General features: G+C 34.8%; 1 protein-coding gene across 1 annotated transcript; it reads left to right on the forward strand.

Moving 5' to 3' along the window:
* Nucleotides 1–9635: 9635 nt before the first annotated feature.
* On the forward strand, nt 9636–10349 carry LOC114732736 (uncharacterized). The gene has a single exon (XM_028920071.1). It carries the CDS (start codon nt 9636–9638, stop codon nt 10347–10349), a length of 714 nt encoding a protein of 237 aa, XP_028775904.1.
* Nucleotides 10350–19110: the final 8761 nt, after the last annotated feature.

A 19110-nucleotide genomic window follows, 5' to 3' on the forward strand; every position in this document is an offset into this window, starting at 1 on the left:
GCACCTCGATCTATCGTCCATAAAGAAAGATCCATCTCGCTACCGTTATCGATCAAGCACTTGTTTCTGAGCCATGCAATTCCACGTTTGCTCATTGTTACTATAATTGGCGTAAAGAGGGTTGGAGATAATTTTGATCCTGAAAAAGAATATAATAGTTCCAAAAATTATCATAAGAACTAGTTACAATATAGCAGCACAGGGAGGGATCAGAGCTTATGCATGCTAGTATATTATCATTGAAAAACATATGAATTATCAGCCCCACATTTGTTTGCATCCTCCATTATGTTGCAGCAAAAAAGATGGAAAGAAACATAGCTATGGAATAAGTTATTTAGCGAGTTAGAAGGCCATGGCGACAGTTTGAAAGAATCAACAGTGACAATATGCTAATATATCGAGCAGATAACACTTGAAACTGTGATTTATCTTAGGAAAACATAAGAAGTTGAGCAAAAAGGCCAGGGGTAGAGAAAGAATATATGGAGGTAACATTCAATCTTCTTGTCTTCAAATTCCCCCAGCTTAATTTCCACTGAAGATAACTAACCAGATTTGCATAATCTATTAATGTTCATGGTAAATAAACTTGTTTAAAGAGTCCATCGCCTCTGAGCAATCAAAGCAAACACTTTCTGACATGCTGAAGCCAAAAGAAAACCCACCGACTATAGGAACTAGGAGTTTCACATAGTAAAGGATTGAACTGCGATGATGAAAAACAAGTGATTCAGCGAAAACTGCGAGAGCCAAAAGAAGCACAGAAGGGTATTATGATGTTTTAACTACATTTAAAAATTTCTAATTAGCCTCTTGACTTGGTCAGAAGTTTATTAAAAGTTTAGGCTTGAATTTGGATTTTGGTATTTCAACTGAATTCAATTGAAATTTTCCTATCTTTTTAAGTAAACCTTCACAATCTTTGCATTTAAGTATGGCATTTAGATAAGTGATCAATATGTGCGTGTAGATGCATTAATAAGTGTGCCGATAAATATCAAAATTTCTATGATATCGATCCTTTGTAATAAAAATAGACGTGATAAAAATTATTAACGCTTTCTCTTGGTAATAACAATTATGGCTGACCTTTGGGAAAATAGAAAAATGTTGGGATGGCCATCCGTATTTGGCTGAATAAATGCATAAATAAGCACTGAGGCTTCCTCATTAATAGTAACTTTTGGTATAGTACATCGGTTAGGAACCTCTTCTTTTCTCTTTCCATCCTCTTTCCTTTTTTTTTTCCTTTTATAACTATTAGATTAACATATTTCAACGGATGAAATTTTAATTTTTATAAACTATTTATTATTTATTTATTTTATAATTTAATATTTTAATAATAGTTTTAAAAAGATTCAAAACTGAACAGTTAAAATATTAATTCAATGATTAAAAAAAGAAGAGGAAAAAATAGAATGGAAAAGGAAGAAGAGAGAACCACAAAAGCATCCTCCTGCAAAGTAAATTGAAGTTCTATAACGTGACATTTACAATTTAACATATCTTGTACGTCCCATTCAGTCATGACCATATCACAAAGACACCCCTCGTGTATAAACTTTCATAAAAGATCAAATTGTCACACCTTATTTTCTATATATATGCGTGTGTGTGTTCTCTATAGGGTAAAGACGTACCCTACACTGTAAACTATTTTTTTCAAGTATGTTCAATACTCTAAAATATTAAGTAGTGCAATTTTGCCCCTAATCGATTAAAATTGGTTCAATTTGACCCTAAATTAACGGAAGCCAAAACGTCCGTTTCCTACTTGTCAGTCACAACTGGGTCTCGCTCTCTGAAGAAGACCATAGCACCAAGAGAGAATGCTCTGACGACAAAGACTCAGGAATTACAGAAGAAATGTCACGAAGCTTGCTAGCATTTGCATCCTACATTTCATCAACAAAATCCCCGTATAAAGAGAATTGCTCTAACTCCTCTCTCATCTATGAACTTTTCTGATCGATCAAAACTTGTTGGGACATCAATCCCAACCCGAGTTAGAGCTCCACAAAAGTCTCAGATGCTCATTTTAATTGGGAAGTCCGGTGACCACCGAGCTTGTCACATCCAGTACTATGATAATTAGGAATAAAAAATATTTCTAAATATTTAAAGGCCAAAAAGAATAAGGAGAAATAGAAGATTTATGGTGAAAAATAATTATTATAATTTTTCAAGCCAATTATAAAAAGTTTGACTAATTAAGAAAAATTGGTCAAGAATAATTATGGAAAAATATTTTCAAGTCTTAGAAAATTAAGGAAAAATAAGGACAATATTCCTTGAGAATTATATGAGATTATAAAATTGGTTTTATAACCAAATTGTCTTTAGAGAAATTACAAAAGAATTTAAGGGCGATTTACGCTAGTTTAAGGTCCTTTATTTAGAAAATTCCAAATAAATATTTTTAAAGAGAATAAAATCCCAAGAAAATTCCTATGATATCCGAAGGAATTATAAGAGATTATGAAATTAAAAGAAGACCCTCAAGCATCCAAGATTTTTCTCAATTTCTTTGAAAAGAGGAAAAATCACTAAAGAAAAGGAAATTAGTTTTCCATTTTATTTAATTATTGGGAAATTAAATTTGAGACAAAGAGGGCAATTTGGAAAGATAAAAATGAGAAAAATAATTTATGGAGCTGACAGAAAATAATTACAGAGGCTAGAGCACTGTAATTATAGAAAAGAAGTTAAACCCGAAGTAAAAATGCACCGATAAAGCAAGAAGCAGAGTCTTGCACTTTACTTAGACCACAAGTTGCCATTTGTCAAACCTTTAATGGATGATAATTAAAGCTTTCCAAGTATCAAGCTACCAATGGAGAGGATCTTGACTTTGAAATTTAATTACATTATGATTTAAGTTAATTAAGAGAGAGGATTAAGACTAAGTAGGTTTTTGACACATGGCATAACATTAATAATGGTTGGTGGGATATTTTGTGTGCATTGAATGAGCTCATCCTTCCCCCTAAATCTGATCAATGTTCGGCCAAGCAAGAAGAAGAGGGAAAAGAGAGAGTTCAAGAGAGAACCAAGGAGAAATGCATCAACTTTAAGCATACAAGTGAGATCCAAGGTAAGTTTTTGGTTTTAAATTGTTCGTTGCCTTATTTGCTTGAGTTGTATGGTTGAAATTTCTGGTTCTCTTCTTCTTTGAGTGCTGGCAGAAATGCTTCTTATGTAGGAGAGGGAGTTTGGTTGTTAGATCTTGCTAAAACGCTTCAAAGTATGGTAGATCCTAGTGGTTACAAGAGTTTGTAAGTTGATTTTAAAGTGTGTTTTTTTGCTATGTTGCTTGAGTTCCATTTTAGCCAAACCAAGATCTGAACCCTAGGATGAGTTTTTCAAAGTTTTGGGGCTTCCATTGTATTCAAAATGAAAAATAGTGTAGAGTAAACCTAAAGAACAAGTGTTGGAAGTCATAGAATCAAAGTTGAAATTTTTAGATAAGGAACCCTCATGGTTCCATCAAGCTGAAACTGAAAGAAGGAACTTTATTTTGTTAAATCCAAATACATATTTGGAATCTACATGAAAAATCATGTAGGAATGAGTCAAGAGGGAATTTTTAGAGTTAAAGGAAATAAACTCTAAAAATTCAAGAATAAAGATTGGAGCTTTAAGGGGTTTAGGAATTACTTGAGTTATGTTATTGGTTTTTATGTGGAATGGTTGATGATTCTTGCTGCCATTTTTGTAGATTGCCATATTAGGGTTTGGCATTTGTGGAAGCAAGAAAGAAGAACAAGAAAATCAAAGAGCATTGGATTAAGGTAGTAAGATTTAATTGACCTTAATGTTGAATGTTGCATTGATTGCTATGTAATTTTATGTGCTATTATGTGGTTGAACTAAATGATGAGGATGATAATGATTGTGTAGCTATACTCCTTGCTTTATGTGCCTTGACTATTGCATGTTAGAGTGTTACATGTATGAGGTAAAGTAGTTTCCTATTAATAGCAAAAAGTTGAAATGCTTGTAATTGATGCATATTAATGTTTTGGTTGATTGATCTTGCTACTGGGATTTCTTAAAATCTCATCCCCCAAATATAATCTAATATTTTAGGGCCTGAAACTCCCAAGATCAAGCTGCAGATTGGAGGTTAAATTATGGTGTCACACCATAAAAATTCGTGGACATTTGGTTATGTATAAATATCAATGGTTGGTGTTGTAATCTCTAAGTAGGATGTCAGTTTAGAGCCACGTTTTATCAAGTTACCGAATGAATTTCTACACAAGATTTCGTATACTTAAATTTCACATCCTAAGCTTCAAATTGATAGGTAGCACATTAAAAATGGCCAACTACAAAATTTTTAATGATTTTTCAAAGTTAAGATTTAGAATTTGGGAAAAAGGATTTTTGCCAAATGGATAGAGGTAAATTTTACAAAAACCTGACACTTTTTCAAATGGAATTGGTTCATAAGCTTATTTTTCCTTGAAAGATGATTCAAAGAGTTTTTTATAGAATTTTGAACCACTACATTTCGATTTTTCTAGATTAACTTATGAATTTTTTAAGTTGGGCTAGAAAACTGGATTTTTACTCGATGAACAGTAAAAATCTGAAAATCAGCGTTTTTCATATATTTTTGAGCCTAAGACCATCCAATGTGGTCTAAAATGGTTTTAATTAAACCCTAAGTGAATTCGATAGTAAGATGTGACAGAGCTGGCACTTGGGCACCGTCCCAGACGCAAAATTTTCATCGCCGCCCCCTCACGCATTGCTCTTCATTATATTGCCGATGCATCGTGGCTGTCTTCTCTGGCGTAGCGTCTCTAGTCCATTAAGCCAAGGTATTCTCTTTCTCCTCCTCCTCTTCTATGTGTTTACCGCTAGTTCTTGCGATTTCTCTCTGTTTCATCGTGAAATTTATGTGGGGTCTGGTCGGAGACTGGAGACGTCGAGGTAGTGAGGAAATCAAACAAGGCCTTATATTCCTCCATTTCCATTTACTTGTTCTGATAGGGGGAAAAATATACTCCTCTGATCCTTAATATAAGACCCATTTAACTAATTTGGTTAGATTAAGAAAGTTAGGTAAATTAGTTAATTATAAGAAAAATGACACATTTTTCTTAGAACACAATAATCATCTTTCTTAATACCTCATCTCCCTCTTCTATTTGATTATAGTTGAAGGAGTATCTATAAGGATAATTTAAAAAAGACTGATAAATATGAGAAATGGTTTTTCTATTTAGAACCAAAACTAACTCAAAAATTGGGTTCTATATTAAGGACCAGAGGAGTACATACCAAGAGAAAAGAAAAAAAATCTATATACGATGTAAGAATTATATTTTCTTTTTGAGTTTTGCCTCCCATTTCCTTTCACACTATTTTAGATCTTAATCACATCTATTTAATAACATCTATCTAAAATTTGGAAAACAACATGATGAAAATTCAAAGCATAAACAATCAAGGAAGCATTAACATTCTTCAGTTTGCATGCTTGGACTAAAATCTTGTAATTTGGTCTCTTTTTCCGCCATTTAACATTTGGTCTAAATGGACACGTTATAATTCTTTGTTGTCATTTCAAAGGATCGATCATTGAAGTATGAATGTGTGTTACACTCACACACACACGCACACACAGGAATCCTTGGTCTCATTCCAAGGGACGATAACCCTTGTCCCGTAAAAATATGTGGAATGGCGTCAAAGGTTTGGAAACTTTTTACGTTTCTCAAATCCGTCCAGCAGCATCAAACTCCAACAACTCAACTGGTCAGGTAATTATGGAAGTTCATTGAAAATAATGACAAGGGCTCGTTTGAGGATGAGAAGAATTTGTTTTGGCAATGGGTGTAGGAGGGAGGACATTTTGTTATTTCTTATGCCATTGAGATATTGTAGAATCACCGCTTCCCAACATTTCATAATATTTCTTATTACCTTAATTAATTAATTACTTGGAATATTTAGGGGCGCATTCAAAATCAATGAAATTAACTTATCTTATACATTTAACACGTGTTTAAAGGAATATTTGCTCAACAATCTAATGAGCAATTGAGCACAATAAAACGGAGTTTTCACCAAGTTTTTTGGGACCCAAAAAAAGAAAAAAGAAAAAGAGACACATGATGCTCTTGGGTGAAAGAGCATTAACTAAACTAATTTATTTAGCATATCTTAACATTATCTTGTTATGTATGTATTTATGATATTCTAAAATAAATTTGAAGTTCGAAAAAATAAGACTAGGATAGTTCTTCACAAGCCTAACATTTTAATCATATGAAACAAAGGTCACACAATATAATATAAAGTAGGGAAAAAGTTTCGCAACCTTCAACCCACTTTCACTTTCTATTCTGAAATATCATAACTTTGGAAAAACAGTCTATGTCTCTATGGTGCCATTTATTTTGTCGAAAATACAAAAAAAAAATTGTATATGAAAAATACCTTTTGGGCAACTTCAAATAATTTCGGCTTTACGAATGGGCCTTTGTCAAAAAGTATAGCAAATATTTAAGTTATGCCAATTTCGGAAAAATAATTGTCGTCCACAATTATGGGTACGAATCGCAATATTAATTTAATTGTCGTCCATCAATGCCAAAATGATTGTAAATTGCTCTGCTTTTTTTTTTTGTACAAAAAATGCTCTTCAATAGTGTGACAGAAACAATATTTAGAATGATTTTGGGTTTTGTAATAATGGGTTTCATTGTATAATAAGTCCACTAAGGCTTTGCTTAACAGCCCCATCAAGCTGAGCAGTGATTGGATAACTGTGAGGCCGCCAAAGAAGTAGCCCAAAGGCAGAAACAGATCATTTTTGTCCCAAAGCTTCAAATTCCAGCAACTCAACTCAATATTCATGACAAATTTAAATTTAAATTTTTAGTAGAAAGTAATAATGTTTTAAATAAGACTGTCTCTAATAATAAAAAAAATACATGTGCCTGGCTGAGGGGAAAAAAACTCAATACTTTACCTTGTGAGACTCATTAACGTGTTGCATGATATTTGACTTGGTTGTTTTATTTTGAAACTTTCAAGAAGCACGTTTTCCTCACTGCTTCATGTTCTTGCTTCTTTGCCTCTGTTTTGTGGTGTTCTGTTCTGTGTTGCTCTGTTTCTCAAGGTGTAGCAAATAGACATAATAAGATTAATTTGTTGTTCATTTTAGGGGTAGGAGAGATGTCTTTCCCCCAAATTATGCCCTTCGAATCATTAATGTAAAAGTAACTTAACTAATTTGAATATATTAACAAAGCTAAGTAAATTATTTTATTTTAATAAATGTGACTTGGTTTTTTGGAAATATTCTATATACCATTAAATTATATATTGGTTTATAAGTTAGATAAAGTAAATCAGGAAAAATGATAAATATGGTAGATAAAATTAGTTAAGGCTTTATATTTAAAACAAAAACCAACTTCTTAAACCAATTATTACATTTACAAAATTCTTCTCAATTTTAAACTATGTAAAAATAACTCTCTTTTTTTTCAATCAACCACAGATAACTCTCTTTACCTTGAAAATTTAATACTCCTCCGATACTTAATATAAAACCTAATTGTTGAGTTGATTTTACTCCTAAATATAAGACATATTTCTCATATTTATTAATTTTTTCTAAACTACCCCTATAAATACTCTCTCAACCATAATTAAGTAGAAGAGGGAGAGAGGATATTAAGAAAGATAATTATGGTATTCTAGGAAACACATGTCATATTTTTTATAATTAACCAACTTACCTAACTTTCTTGATCTAATCAAATTAATTAAATAAGTCTTATATTAAGGATCGAAGGAGTAATAAATTTAATAAATTTTTAAGTATATACAAATAACTCCAACTCAAACCTTGAATTATATGCTAATAATCTACTTAAATTTTAAGTTATTTGCAAATAAATAATACCCAAAAAAAAAAGCTGTCTACATAAATGTAGAAATTCTAAGAAGTTTACCGTAAAGTTTCAAATGTTTGAACAGTTATTTACAAGCTACATAAGGTCTTCGTGCTACTTATTATATATATATTACGAGATCATTTTTAATTTTTAGTTACTCCTCAATGTCAAAAATTATTCATTTCTAACACTCTCTTCAGCAAAACATTCTTTTAAAACGTGTTTTTATAATTTAATCTTGATTTTATAACTTTATATATATACACCTATAAACGCATTAAATACGTCAAATTACAATCATTTGTAGTTTAATTTTAATAATATAATATGATATTATAAACACATGTTCATTTCATTAATTAAATACCCCTAAAGGGGTTTTTTATAACAGTATTCCAAACAGATATTGCATTGGCCCTGTCAACTCTGAAAATAATATGTTTCCAACATAAGTTTGTTATAGCAAGCCCAATTCTACAGGGACCAAATGTTTAAGTCTATCATCGATTACCTTACCAATGGTCAAAAGTTAAAAAAAAAAAAAAAAGTGGGTCAAAAGGACCAAATGATTCCAATGGTTGAGTAACATGACATAACTTAGAAGAAAAGTTACAGAATCATGAAAAAAAAATTGCAGATTCTGAGTTTAGTCATTTTCCCCCAATGTTTTAGCCATTAGTTCTTTTTAACCTTGTTCCCCCCCCCCCCTCCAAGCAATCATGGGGCTGACATTGTCAAACTTCATTTTAGGTCCAATATGGATGTGGATGCTGGATCAATTTATGTCCAGTCCAATTGATATGGATTAATTATTGCTATCCCTGCCTAGGGGTCATTTTTTGTATTGGGGCGATATTTTATTTGGACTTTTTCTCAAAAACCCGCCTACCAGTCTAATATTATTTAATTTTTATTTTCATTTTAAATATAAGATCTTAATTTATTTTATCTCTCATATTTATATTTTTTTTTTCAAGATATTTTTTTTTAATAATAGTAGTTCTAACCAATATACTTGATTAGTAAGGATATTTTGGAAAAAAACAACATATTTATTACAAATAACTAACTTAATTTATTTTTTATCTTCTCAAATTAATCAACTAACTTTTATAACTAAGATCAACTAAGATCATAGGTGGTATTCCAATTTAAACAATTTTGAGATAAATTGCCCAGAAAGCATAGATAAAAAAAAATTGTTTAATGCTGTTGGTATTCAAATGTGAAATCAGTCAAGGGTTTAGAGGGAGAGATGGCGAGTAGAGAGAGAAACACGGAGAGAGAGGGTTTGCACTCAAATGCAACTGATGCCAATGGAAGCCATAATGAAAACAACAATGATTCAACGATGGAAGAAGACGAGATACTTGGAAGAAACATCAAAAAAATGGATGATGATGTCATAATGGAGGAATCACCGGATAAGGAGAAGAATGAGAAAGTGACAAACTCTGAAGCGAAGACCCAGCAAAAACAGAGGACGCAAATCAAGACCCAAATCTCATATAAAGCTAAGCTACTTGGAAGAGATGACAATGTGAACAATGATCTGGACTATGAAAAACAGATGATGGAATGGCTAGCTGAAGAAGAAGAAAATGCTCCTCTTTTTTAGTTTTTGACAGTCTTCCGAAGCTTAACATTTCGGATGAGAGACTGAGGGAGTTATGTATGCCATGGAAGGATGCTCTGATCATCACGTTAATGGGCAGAGCTACCAGCCTACAAATGATGAAAGACCGGGTCATATGGATGCTGAAATATGACAACTTTGAGCTAGTCGACTTGCCAAATAACTATTTTGTGTTCAGAACCACAAACAGGGAGCTGAATAAGAGACTACTTTACGATGGACCTTGGATCATACAGGGGCACTACCTAGCTGTGCAAAGATGGAGCCCAAACTTTAATCCCGACTACAACAAAGTTAAGAAGCTTGCAATATGGGTGAGGGTACCGACTCTACCAATTCACTGCTACTCAGAGGAGTGTCTTCTGGAGCTGGGCAATATGATCGGACGTGCTCTTAAAGTTGATCTAAATACTCTGGCACACTACCAAAGCTCCAGTAATATGGTAGAAAGGGGAAAATTTGCAAGGGTAAGCGTTGAGATTGATCTAAATAAAAAGCTGCAGTCCAAGTTTGTTATCAGGAGAACCGTATACACAGTTGAATATGAAGGCCTAGACATTATTTGCTTCAAATGTGGGAAATATGGGCATACCCAAGAAGATTGTCCACTCAATGCAGAACTGGAAAAAACTCAAGCCTCGCCAGACATGAACTCACTGGAGAAAGAGAGACCGGAAACAGCTGCTGAAGACCAGCCACGTCATCCATTGGTTGGAGTGCTAGGTGTCTCAATCACTAAAGAATTTGGTACATGGATGAAGGCTAAAAAGACATTCAGACAATGACCTAACAAGGGGGAAGCAGAGAAGAAACAGCATATGAAGACAAATGGGGAAGAGAAGTCAAAGACCTTTGATCAGAAAGGAAATGGTGGGACGAGATTTGAAATACTGAGAGAAACTAAAACTGAACAAGATGTCAGGAACTCTAAAAAGAAGAACTAACAAAAAAAAGACTCCCGTGACTGAATGGAGACAAAAAGAAGCTACATCTGAACTGGGAAAGGAAAAAATCTTTACAGCACCCAAAGTGTCCTTTCAAGGGACTAGTTCAACAGAAAAAGGGGAAAGTAGCAAGAGCAAGGTACAAGATATGAAAGAGAATGGCAGTCAAAGAAAGGTAGAAAAGGAGAGAAAAAGCAAGGTACTAAAAGACACCTATCATGGGCCTAAAAACGTGGGTTTTAATCAAGAGAGCCTAAGTATAATGGAAAAAAACTGGCAAGTGGAGAAGAAAAGCCTTGGTGGTAAAAAGAGGAGCATGGGGACGAGGCCCAAAATAGTCTCACCAATTTTAAAGAAAAAACAACCCAACAGATTGCACCAACTTGTGATTGGGTCCATCACAAATATGGATTTGACGATTTCTGAAGAAAGAAATATTAAAAGAAGCCCAGATGTTGGTGCTGGAATAAAAGAGCCACAATCTCAGAAAAGCCCAAAAAGCCAACAACGTCTGGTGGTTCAAAATCTGCAAGTGACACTAGAAAAGTAGGTTAACTCTCCAATGAAGGAACCCCCTGATTGTGAAATAGCCTCAAATTTGAGTCAAGAAATTACAGAGGTGATAGAAAACAGTGATCAATGGTTTGAGACACAAGATGTAGCAGAAGAGTTGATAGTTGCTAAGAAGCAGACGGAACCCCTCCCACATGAGGCCAAGTAAGAGGTTTCCCTTCTATATCTCCCTCCTTTCAACATATTTCTTAATGAATTTGATTATTTGGAATTCTAGAGGGGCTGCCTCAAAAAATTTTCCCTGAAGAGTGAAAGATTTGATTGGTAGAAGAAGTGTTGACATCTTGGTTATTCTCGAGACGAGAGTGAGTGGGGATAAAGCAAATAAAATTGTCAGGAGGTTGGGACATAGTAATTGGATCAGACTTGAATCAATTGGGTATGCAGGGGGGATTTGGCTTCTTTGGAATGAGTCTGAATTTTTTGTTCAACATATTCATTCAACTACTCAGTTGCTCCATGTTAAAGTGTTCTCTTTAAAGGAAAATTTCAAGTGCCTACTTACATGCATCTATGTTGAACCTTGTGTTATGAAGAGGAAAGAACTTTGGGATGATATTGGAATTCTAAATGACCAAACTCAAGAGCCTTGGATTGTAGCAGGCGATTTCAACTCCTACCTATATGAATCTGATAAAGTGGGTGGTTCTTGCCCTAACTACACTACCATGAAACAATTTAGAGAATCTATAGCTAATACTAATCTCATGGAGTTAGAAGTAGTGGGAGAAAGATACACTTAAGAGAGAAACATGATGAAAGAAAAAATTGATTGGGCCTTCACCAATTTACAATGGAATAATTTGTTTCCCTTCTCCAAAGTCTTCCACCTGAGCAAATTTGGATCTGATCATAGACCCTTATTCATCAATTCAGCCCCAGACCATACTCGCAAAACTGTCAAGGCCCTTTTTAGATGCCAAGCTGGTTGGCTTTTAGAGGAGGACTTCATTGATGTTATAAAGAAAAGCTGGGAGAAAGAGACTTGGGAGGAAAAAGTTAAAACTTTCAGTCAGGAAGCTGATTCATGGAATAATTCTCGAATACGTAATATCCCAAGAAGAAAGCAAAAGTTACTAAAAAGAATTGAAGGAATAGAGCGTGTAAGAGGAAGGAGGGATAATCAATATTTGTTTCAAACAGAACATGATCTTTGGAAGGAATATAACAAAGTCATTGCCCAAGAAGAACTATTATGGTACCAAAAATCAAGATGTGACTGGCTTACATGGGGGGATAAAAATAGCAAATACTTCCACAATTCTACAATCATTAAGAGAAAGAAAAGTAGAATTGATGGGCTCCAAAATGATCAGGGAGATTGGATAATGGATCAAGATGAAATGAAAAACTTAGCCTTCAACTACTACAAGAACCTTTTCAAGAGTGAGATAACAAACCCCGCTCATGTTGACACAGACACTGGGTTTCCAGCCTTGAGTGAGGAGGATAGACACCTTCTCTCTACAGTAGTATATGAGGAAGAAATTAAGGATGCAGTTTTTGACCTAGGGGGTTTCAAAGCCCCAGGCCCAGATGGAATACAAGCTTTTTTCTACCAAGAGTATTGGAATCTTATTGGGAACTCAACTTGCCAGATGGTTAAGGAAAAATTTGATTTTCCCGAATGAAATGATTTGATCAACAAAACCAACTTAGTGCTCATACCCAAAGTTGATTGCCCAGTAACCATCAAGGATTTTAGACCAATCTCGCTCTGCAATGTTAGCTACAAGATCATCACCAAAATTGTTAGTAGAAGATTAAAGAGCATTATCCCTAAGATTATTGGAAAGTATTAGTATAGCTTCATAAAGGGAAGGCAGAGTAGCGATAATATTATCATTGCACAAGAAGTGATTCATTCCATGAGAACTAAGAAAGGCCAGAAAGGGTGGTTGGAAATTAAGGTAGATTTGGAAAAGGCTTATGACCGTCTTGAATGGTCTTTCATCTATAATGCCATCAGGGAGATTGGTATTGAAGAACCTATGTGCAATCTCATTATGGCTTACATTTCAACTCCCTCTTTTAGCATGCTATGGAATGGAGAAGAAACACAAGAATTCAAACCAACCAGAGGAATAAGACAAGGGGACCCTATTTCCCCATACATTTTCAACATCTGCATGGAGAAACTTAGCCATATTATCATAGATGCTATCTTGGAAGGATACTGGGAGCCTATTAAAATTAAGCCCGACGGACCTTTGATATCTCATCTCTTCTTTGCTGATGACTTGATTCTTTTTGGTGAAGCTTCTACCTTTCAAGTGGATGTGATGCTCAAATGCATTGATACTTTTTGCAAGGCTTCAGGAGAGAAAATGAACAGAGCAAAAACAAAAATTTATTTTTCCAAGAATGTTCACTTCTCTAGAGCCCAAGAAATGAGTCAAAAAATGGGGGTTAGTCTGACAGGAGACTTGGGAAAGTACCTTGGCATCCCGCTCCTTCATAAACGGGCTTCTTACAATACTTTTGCCCCCATTATGGAAAAAACCCAACAGAAACTATCAAGATGGAAAGGGAAACATCTCACTCTAGCTGACAGAGCTACTCTTGTCAAAGCGATTCTCAACAGCCTACCCTCCTATCACATGCAAACCATGTTGCTCCCTAAGATGCTATTAAAAGAGCTTGAAAAACAAAGCAGAAGGTTTTTCTGGGGTGACAAGGAACATCAAAAGAAACTCCACTTACTCTCATGGGATCAAGTAACTTTGAACAGAAAGGAAGGAGGCATAGGCATAAAAGACCTAAGACGTCAAAATGAAGCTTTCATTCTTAAACTATGCTGGAATTTTGTTGCTGAACAGGAGACTCTTTGGGTCAAAGTGCTAAAATCAAAATATAGCTTTGAAGATGTGCAGAAACTTCATCTTTCAAAGAAAATAAACTCTTCTCATACTTGGAAAGGAATGTGTGAGATGTGGGAACATTTCAAAAAGGGTTTAGGAAAGAAGATTGGGAATGGTCGCACCATTTCTTTTTGGTTTGAGAATTGGTCAAATAAAAATTTCCCTCTCAGAGAAGCTGTTCAGGGTTTGGAGGGTTTTATTGATAGAAATGAAGCAGTGAGGGATTATGTGGATCCATGTGGTTGATGGAATATTGCTAAACTTCAAAACTGGTTTCCCCATAACATCATCAATTGTATTGTGAGTGCACATCTACCCCGGGAGGAGAGAGGAGAGGATAGATATATTTGGAAACCATCCACTGATGGTACTTTTTCTTTCAAGTCTGCATACAATTTTTTATTTGCAGGTACTTAGAGGCAACCAGAGAACATTTGGAAAGCACTTTGGAAGTGGCAAGTACCAGAGAAAATAAAGTCCTTCATGTGGTTGTTCACACATGGACGTGCTCACACTGCAGATTTAAAGATGCGCAGAGGTTTCTCTAACCAGGCCTTATGCCCGTTTGAATGCGACAACAAGGAAGACTCGATGCATTTAATAAGAGACTGTGTAAATGCCAAGGATAGATGGAAAACACTGGTAGACCCAACCCACTGGTCTACTTTCTTTTCTTTGCAGGGAAGTGATTAGGTCAAATGGAATCTAAACCGTGAAGCAGGTTACAGTCAAACAAAGAAGATTCAATGGAACATCTTATTTGGTTATGTTTGTTGGGACATCTGGGTAGCACGTTGCAACAAACTTTTTGATCATCCAGACACAACCAATGTCACTAATGCGCAGAGGTCTTTCTTCAAAGCTTGCTGGGACAAAGATCTTCTGGAGCACTGTAAATTTTATGGTAGAAACTCTGTGAACATGTCACCAATTGTCTCCTTACCAGATGAACATGTTAAACTACAGGTAGATGGTTCTGTGCTCCCAAATGGGAAGAGTGGCTATGGGGGCATAGTCAAAGATGCAATGGGTAACTGGCTTGTTGGTTTTAGCAGCAAACTTTCTTCTGTACCCCCGGCTATGGCAGAATTAATTGCAATGATTCAGGGCCTTAATCTTTGTTGGAGCAGAGGGTATAGGAACATTGTTGTGCACTCAGATTGTATTGAAGCTTTAGATTTTTGTAATAGGGGCTCTAATTGTAATTACCCTTTCAGTGACTTGGTAGATGAAGTTAGGAAAATCATACATAGAGAATGGCAGGTTTTACTAATGTATAGTCCTAGAGAAAATCTAGTTATTGCTGATTATCTTGCAAAAGCTTCCTATGTTATGGAGGCTAAATTTTGTATCCTTGATCAATCTCCACCTTGGCTTGAAGAGGTGGATCTTGATTAAGGAAGCTAGTCCTTGTAATGCTTTGTTTGGTTGAATAGATAGTAATCCAGTTCTTATTCAAAAAAATCAATCAAGGGTTTCCATTGTCGGCGCCACAATAATTAAGGGTTAGAATTTGTGCGGTGGCTTATGATGCTATAGGGCATAGGCTGGGGAAGGAGTTGTAGAGCATTAGAGTAGGGAGGCCTTGGCAAGCCACAAAAAACAAGCATGTGGTCATGCTTTGTTCGGCTCTATTTTCCAAACCCAAAATATGTGGCATGATTCAGTTTGCTCCTGGGCTTGATTAAAAGTGGTCCATTATGTCTTCCCTATGTTTCTACTATTTTGTTTTTGTCCTATGTGCAGGTCAGAAGCCAGGTCGGCAAAATTACCCGCTCCTCTTGCCCAGTCAGCAACCCACATCAGCAATTTTAACAGCCTTATAAGTGGACAAATCTTAAAAAGAGCAAAACCTAATGGTTTTGTTTAGTAGGAAGCATTAAAAATTAGAAGATTATGATTGAGATTAAAAAAATTATTAAAAAGTATTTAATGCAAGACCTTACTTTTATATATATTAATAGGATTATTTTAACGTCTGTGAATCACTAACACCAGGTTTCCGTCCTAGAAAAAGACAGTGAAATTTTTTTTTTCCCTTTAACATTGGAATCCATTGATCAAATATTTCAAACCTTCAGATAACTGATGAGTGATCCAATATCAACCCTGTATTCAACTTAATCTATTATTACTTAAAATAATTTCATACTATACAATCTTATAATATTATATTAAAAATAAAGCATGACAGCATATACGTGTACCTGGCAATGCTTACCTCCTTATAGAGAATACAAAATAATATTTCCATAGAGCAAGTAAAGTTACTTGCCCAAATAACATATATAATAAAATAAGTATAATCTTATTAAGATATTTTGCTACACAATTTACAGAATTATAACAGGTATCTCTGCTCTTCAACCAGCTCACCTTCTTCTTAAATAACCTCCTTGTCCTTCTAGCTACTAGCCTTCACTGTTCATCATAAATTGGAGGGTGAGATTCCGAAGAATCCCCATAGTAGTAATTTCCATCAAACAAATGTGCAGATTACGTAAAGCATGCAAAACAAGCCAAAGTGGAACATAACCTTGCAAGCTAATGCAATTAAGCATTTATGCGTAATGACAGATAGACAAGCTGAATAAATAATGCGCAAATAATTGGCAATCACTGTCCCATGTCTATTAGACAAGCTGAATAAATACTGCGCAAATAATTGGCAATCACTGCCCCATGTCTATCAGCTACACGTGATCACAGCTAAAAATCCATGCAAGGAATTAAGGATTACATGTTCTCATGCTTTAAACAGCAATATGGCACAAACAGACATGCAGCAATCATACACAAGTGTAAGGTAGGAAAGAACTACTACCTGAACCTTCTGCTTCAAAATCAAACCTTACTGTTTCCTTTCTCTTAGCTTCTTCGGTAGGCTTTTGCAGATATCAAAACCTATTATTTTAGTAAGGGTAGGTTAATGCTTGATCCAACTAAAATTCATAAATTAGAAATCTCTCTTTAAATCCCAATCCTTTTTCAATCTCTATTAGCCTTTAATTACTCTTATCCCCTTGCCTTACAAGCTTACTAATCGAAAGTGTGTACACATACACAAATATATACTTTATAGCACTTCCCATGCCAAACACCTAACACTTAGGCGCCTATGCTAGAGTATAAATTATTATTTTTGTACTTCTAACTTGCTTCTAAAATTGGCTTGGCTTAATTAACTTCATACTGTAATTTCCAAATCCATACAATTCTTATCTATTATATTTTAAGGACAAAGTCATGTCTCACATGCATGTGCTTTCAAGTCCACTAACTTGAGTTTCAGTCAAGTAAAAAGTCCAAATGACTTTGACTTACACGTACTCATTTATAAATACACATTCAATCTCCCTTGTTAGAAATTTAGTCAAATAACTCAATCATTTGAATCCCCACTAAACCATGCATAATTCATTTAAACACTTGACTACCTTCCAACATTAACCGTTAGCCTCAATTATTTGGATTCAAATCAAGAAGCTCAACCTCTTTCTTAACAAGCTTGATTTTCCTTAAGCAAATTCCTAGCTTAACTTTATTTAACTTGACAGCACACGTGTATACATATTTAAGAGAGCTCACAAATCCTCTGAATCCTTTCAACAATAATAACTTGATTCTATAAACATTCTTTAGTCAATTACAATTCCTCTTCACCATTTGCAAACCCTAAGAACACAAATTTCCTTCTTGTTTCTTGAGTAACTTTAGGATATCCAAAACCAATATTTAATCTTCTAGCTATCAAGCATCAACTAAGTCTCTATTAAACATTTCTTACTTCATTTGATAATTCTCTAACTTCCTAATTTATAATTTCACTCTTTATTAACTTCTAAGAATCTCGATTGACTTAAACCCAATATCCCTCTAACTCAGCAACTTTTACATTAAACCACTCTCATTTGCACAGGGACCCTTCCCCAGTAACTCTAACATCATTTTACATATACACTACTGTCGAAATCAATTGTAAAATGTTTTTGCTTCGAATCTGGAAGTTTTCCCAGATTTTCAACACATACCCAAGACTAATATTTGACCATACTTATTCACCTTGTACACATAAATTTTTCTCCTTTTTCCTCCTTTAAATCTTACATTCCCTATTCAACCTTTTAACTATAAAAGACACCCAAGCCTCACGGTCAATTTCCTACCACTCATACACTACCCCCATTCAAACAGCAATATAGCGTATATTTATATGTCATCAACCTTTCTTTTCCACTGAACCCCAAGCTAAAAACTTGCAGGCATAACCATCTCTATTCGGTAAACTCAAGAACAGAGCAAACAACACTTGCATATATCTACACACACATATATACATACTTATACCGAAACTATATATATATATATATATATATATATATATATATATAAAAGAAGCGTCCTTCTCCTCCCTTTAACCTCTGTTTTCGGTTGACATAAACAGAGGAGAACAAATGAAACCCATACCCAAAACCAGAACAAGAAGCAACGACGTCTAAGTATACCAGTATATTATTTCAGTTCGGTAATCTCAGGACAGAGTATCAACCTTACATGCAAGCTTGAAAACCAACGTCAAACACTTCAATCTACCCATAGAATCCGAATCCATCGGTCCTCTTATCCTTTCCATCACTTTCTCTCACTACCCTTCTGTCTCTCTCTCCTCAAACACGCCATAACCACTCGGATAACAGGAAAGAGAATGGTGGGAGGTTGATCAGGATGCTCACCTGGAATGTTTGATCGGTTTGCATGCACTGGATACCACCTCCGATCACCAGATTCAACTCAGCCTCCTCGTGCTTCCTCTCTCTCCCGCTCGTGCTCTCTATCTCTCTTTTCTCTGGACACCGAATGAAATGAGCTAGACGCGTGGTAACCAGCTGTTACATGGAGGAGTGAATTTAGACGCGTGGAAGACCAGCTGTGCAACGGAGAAACGATTCAGACGTCTTGAGGAGGAGGCAGCACGTATACTACGTGATTGCTGAGTCATTTTGCCCTCCTAAATAATTATTCTTCCAATCCTATTCCTTTCTCCTATTTTTCTGAAATATAAGATATATCTAGAAATTAAACCAAAATATCCTGAATGGATTTTTCTTATCCATCACAACTGGTTATCCTAAAATTCTCAGATTAAATATAAATCTCTAAGTATTTTT

The sequence above is a fragment of the Neltuma alba genome, unplaced genomic scaffold (assembly GCF_004799145.2).
Source record: "Neltuma alba isolate B1F8T4 unplaced genomic scaffold, ASM479914v2 tig00012932_pilon, whole genome shotgun sequence".
Classification (NCBI taxonomy): domain Eukaryota; kingdom Viridiplantae; phylum Streptophyta; class Magnoliopsida; order Fabales; family Fabaceae; genus Neltuma; species Neltuma alba.

Excerpts from the sequence above, each read along its gene's own strand:
- LOC114732736 (XM_028920071.1), top strand. The coding sequence starts at position 9,636 with ATGGGCAGAGCTACCAGCCTACAAATGATGAAAGACCGGGTCATATGG.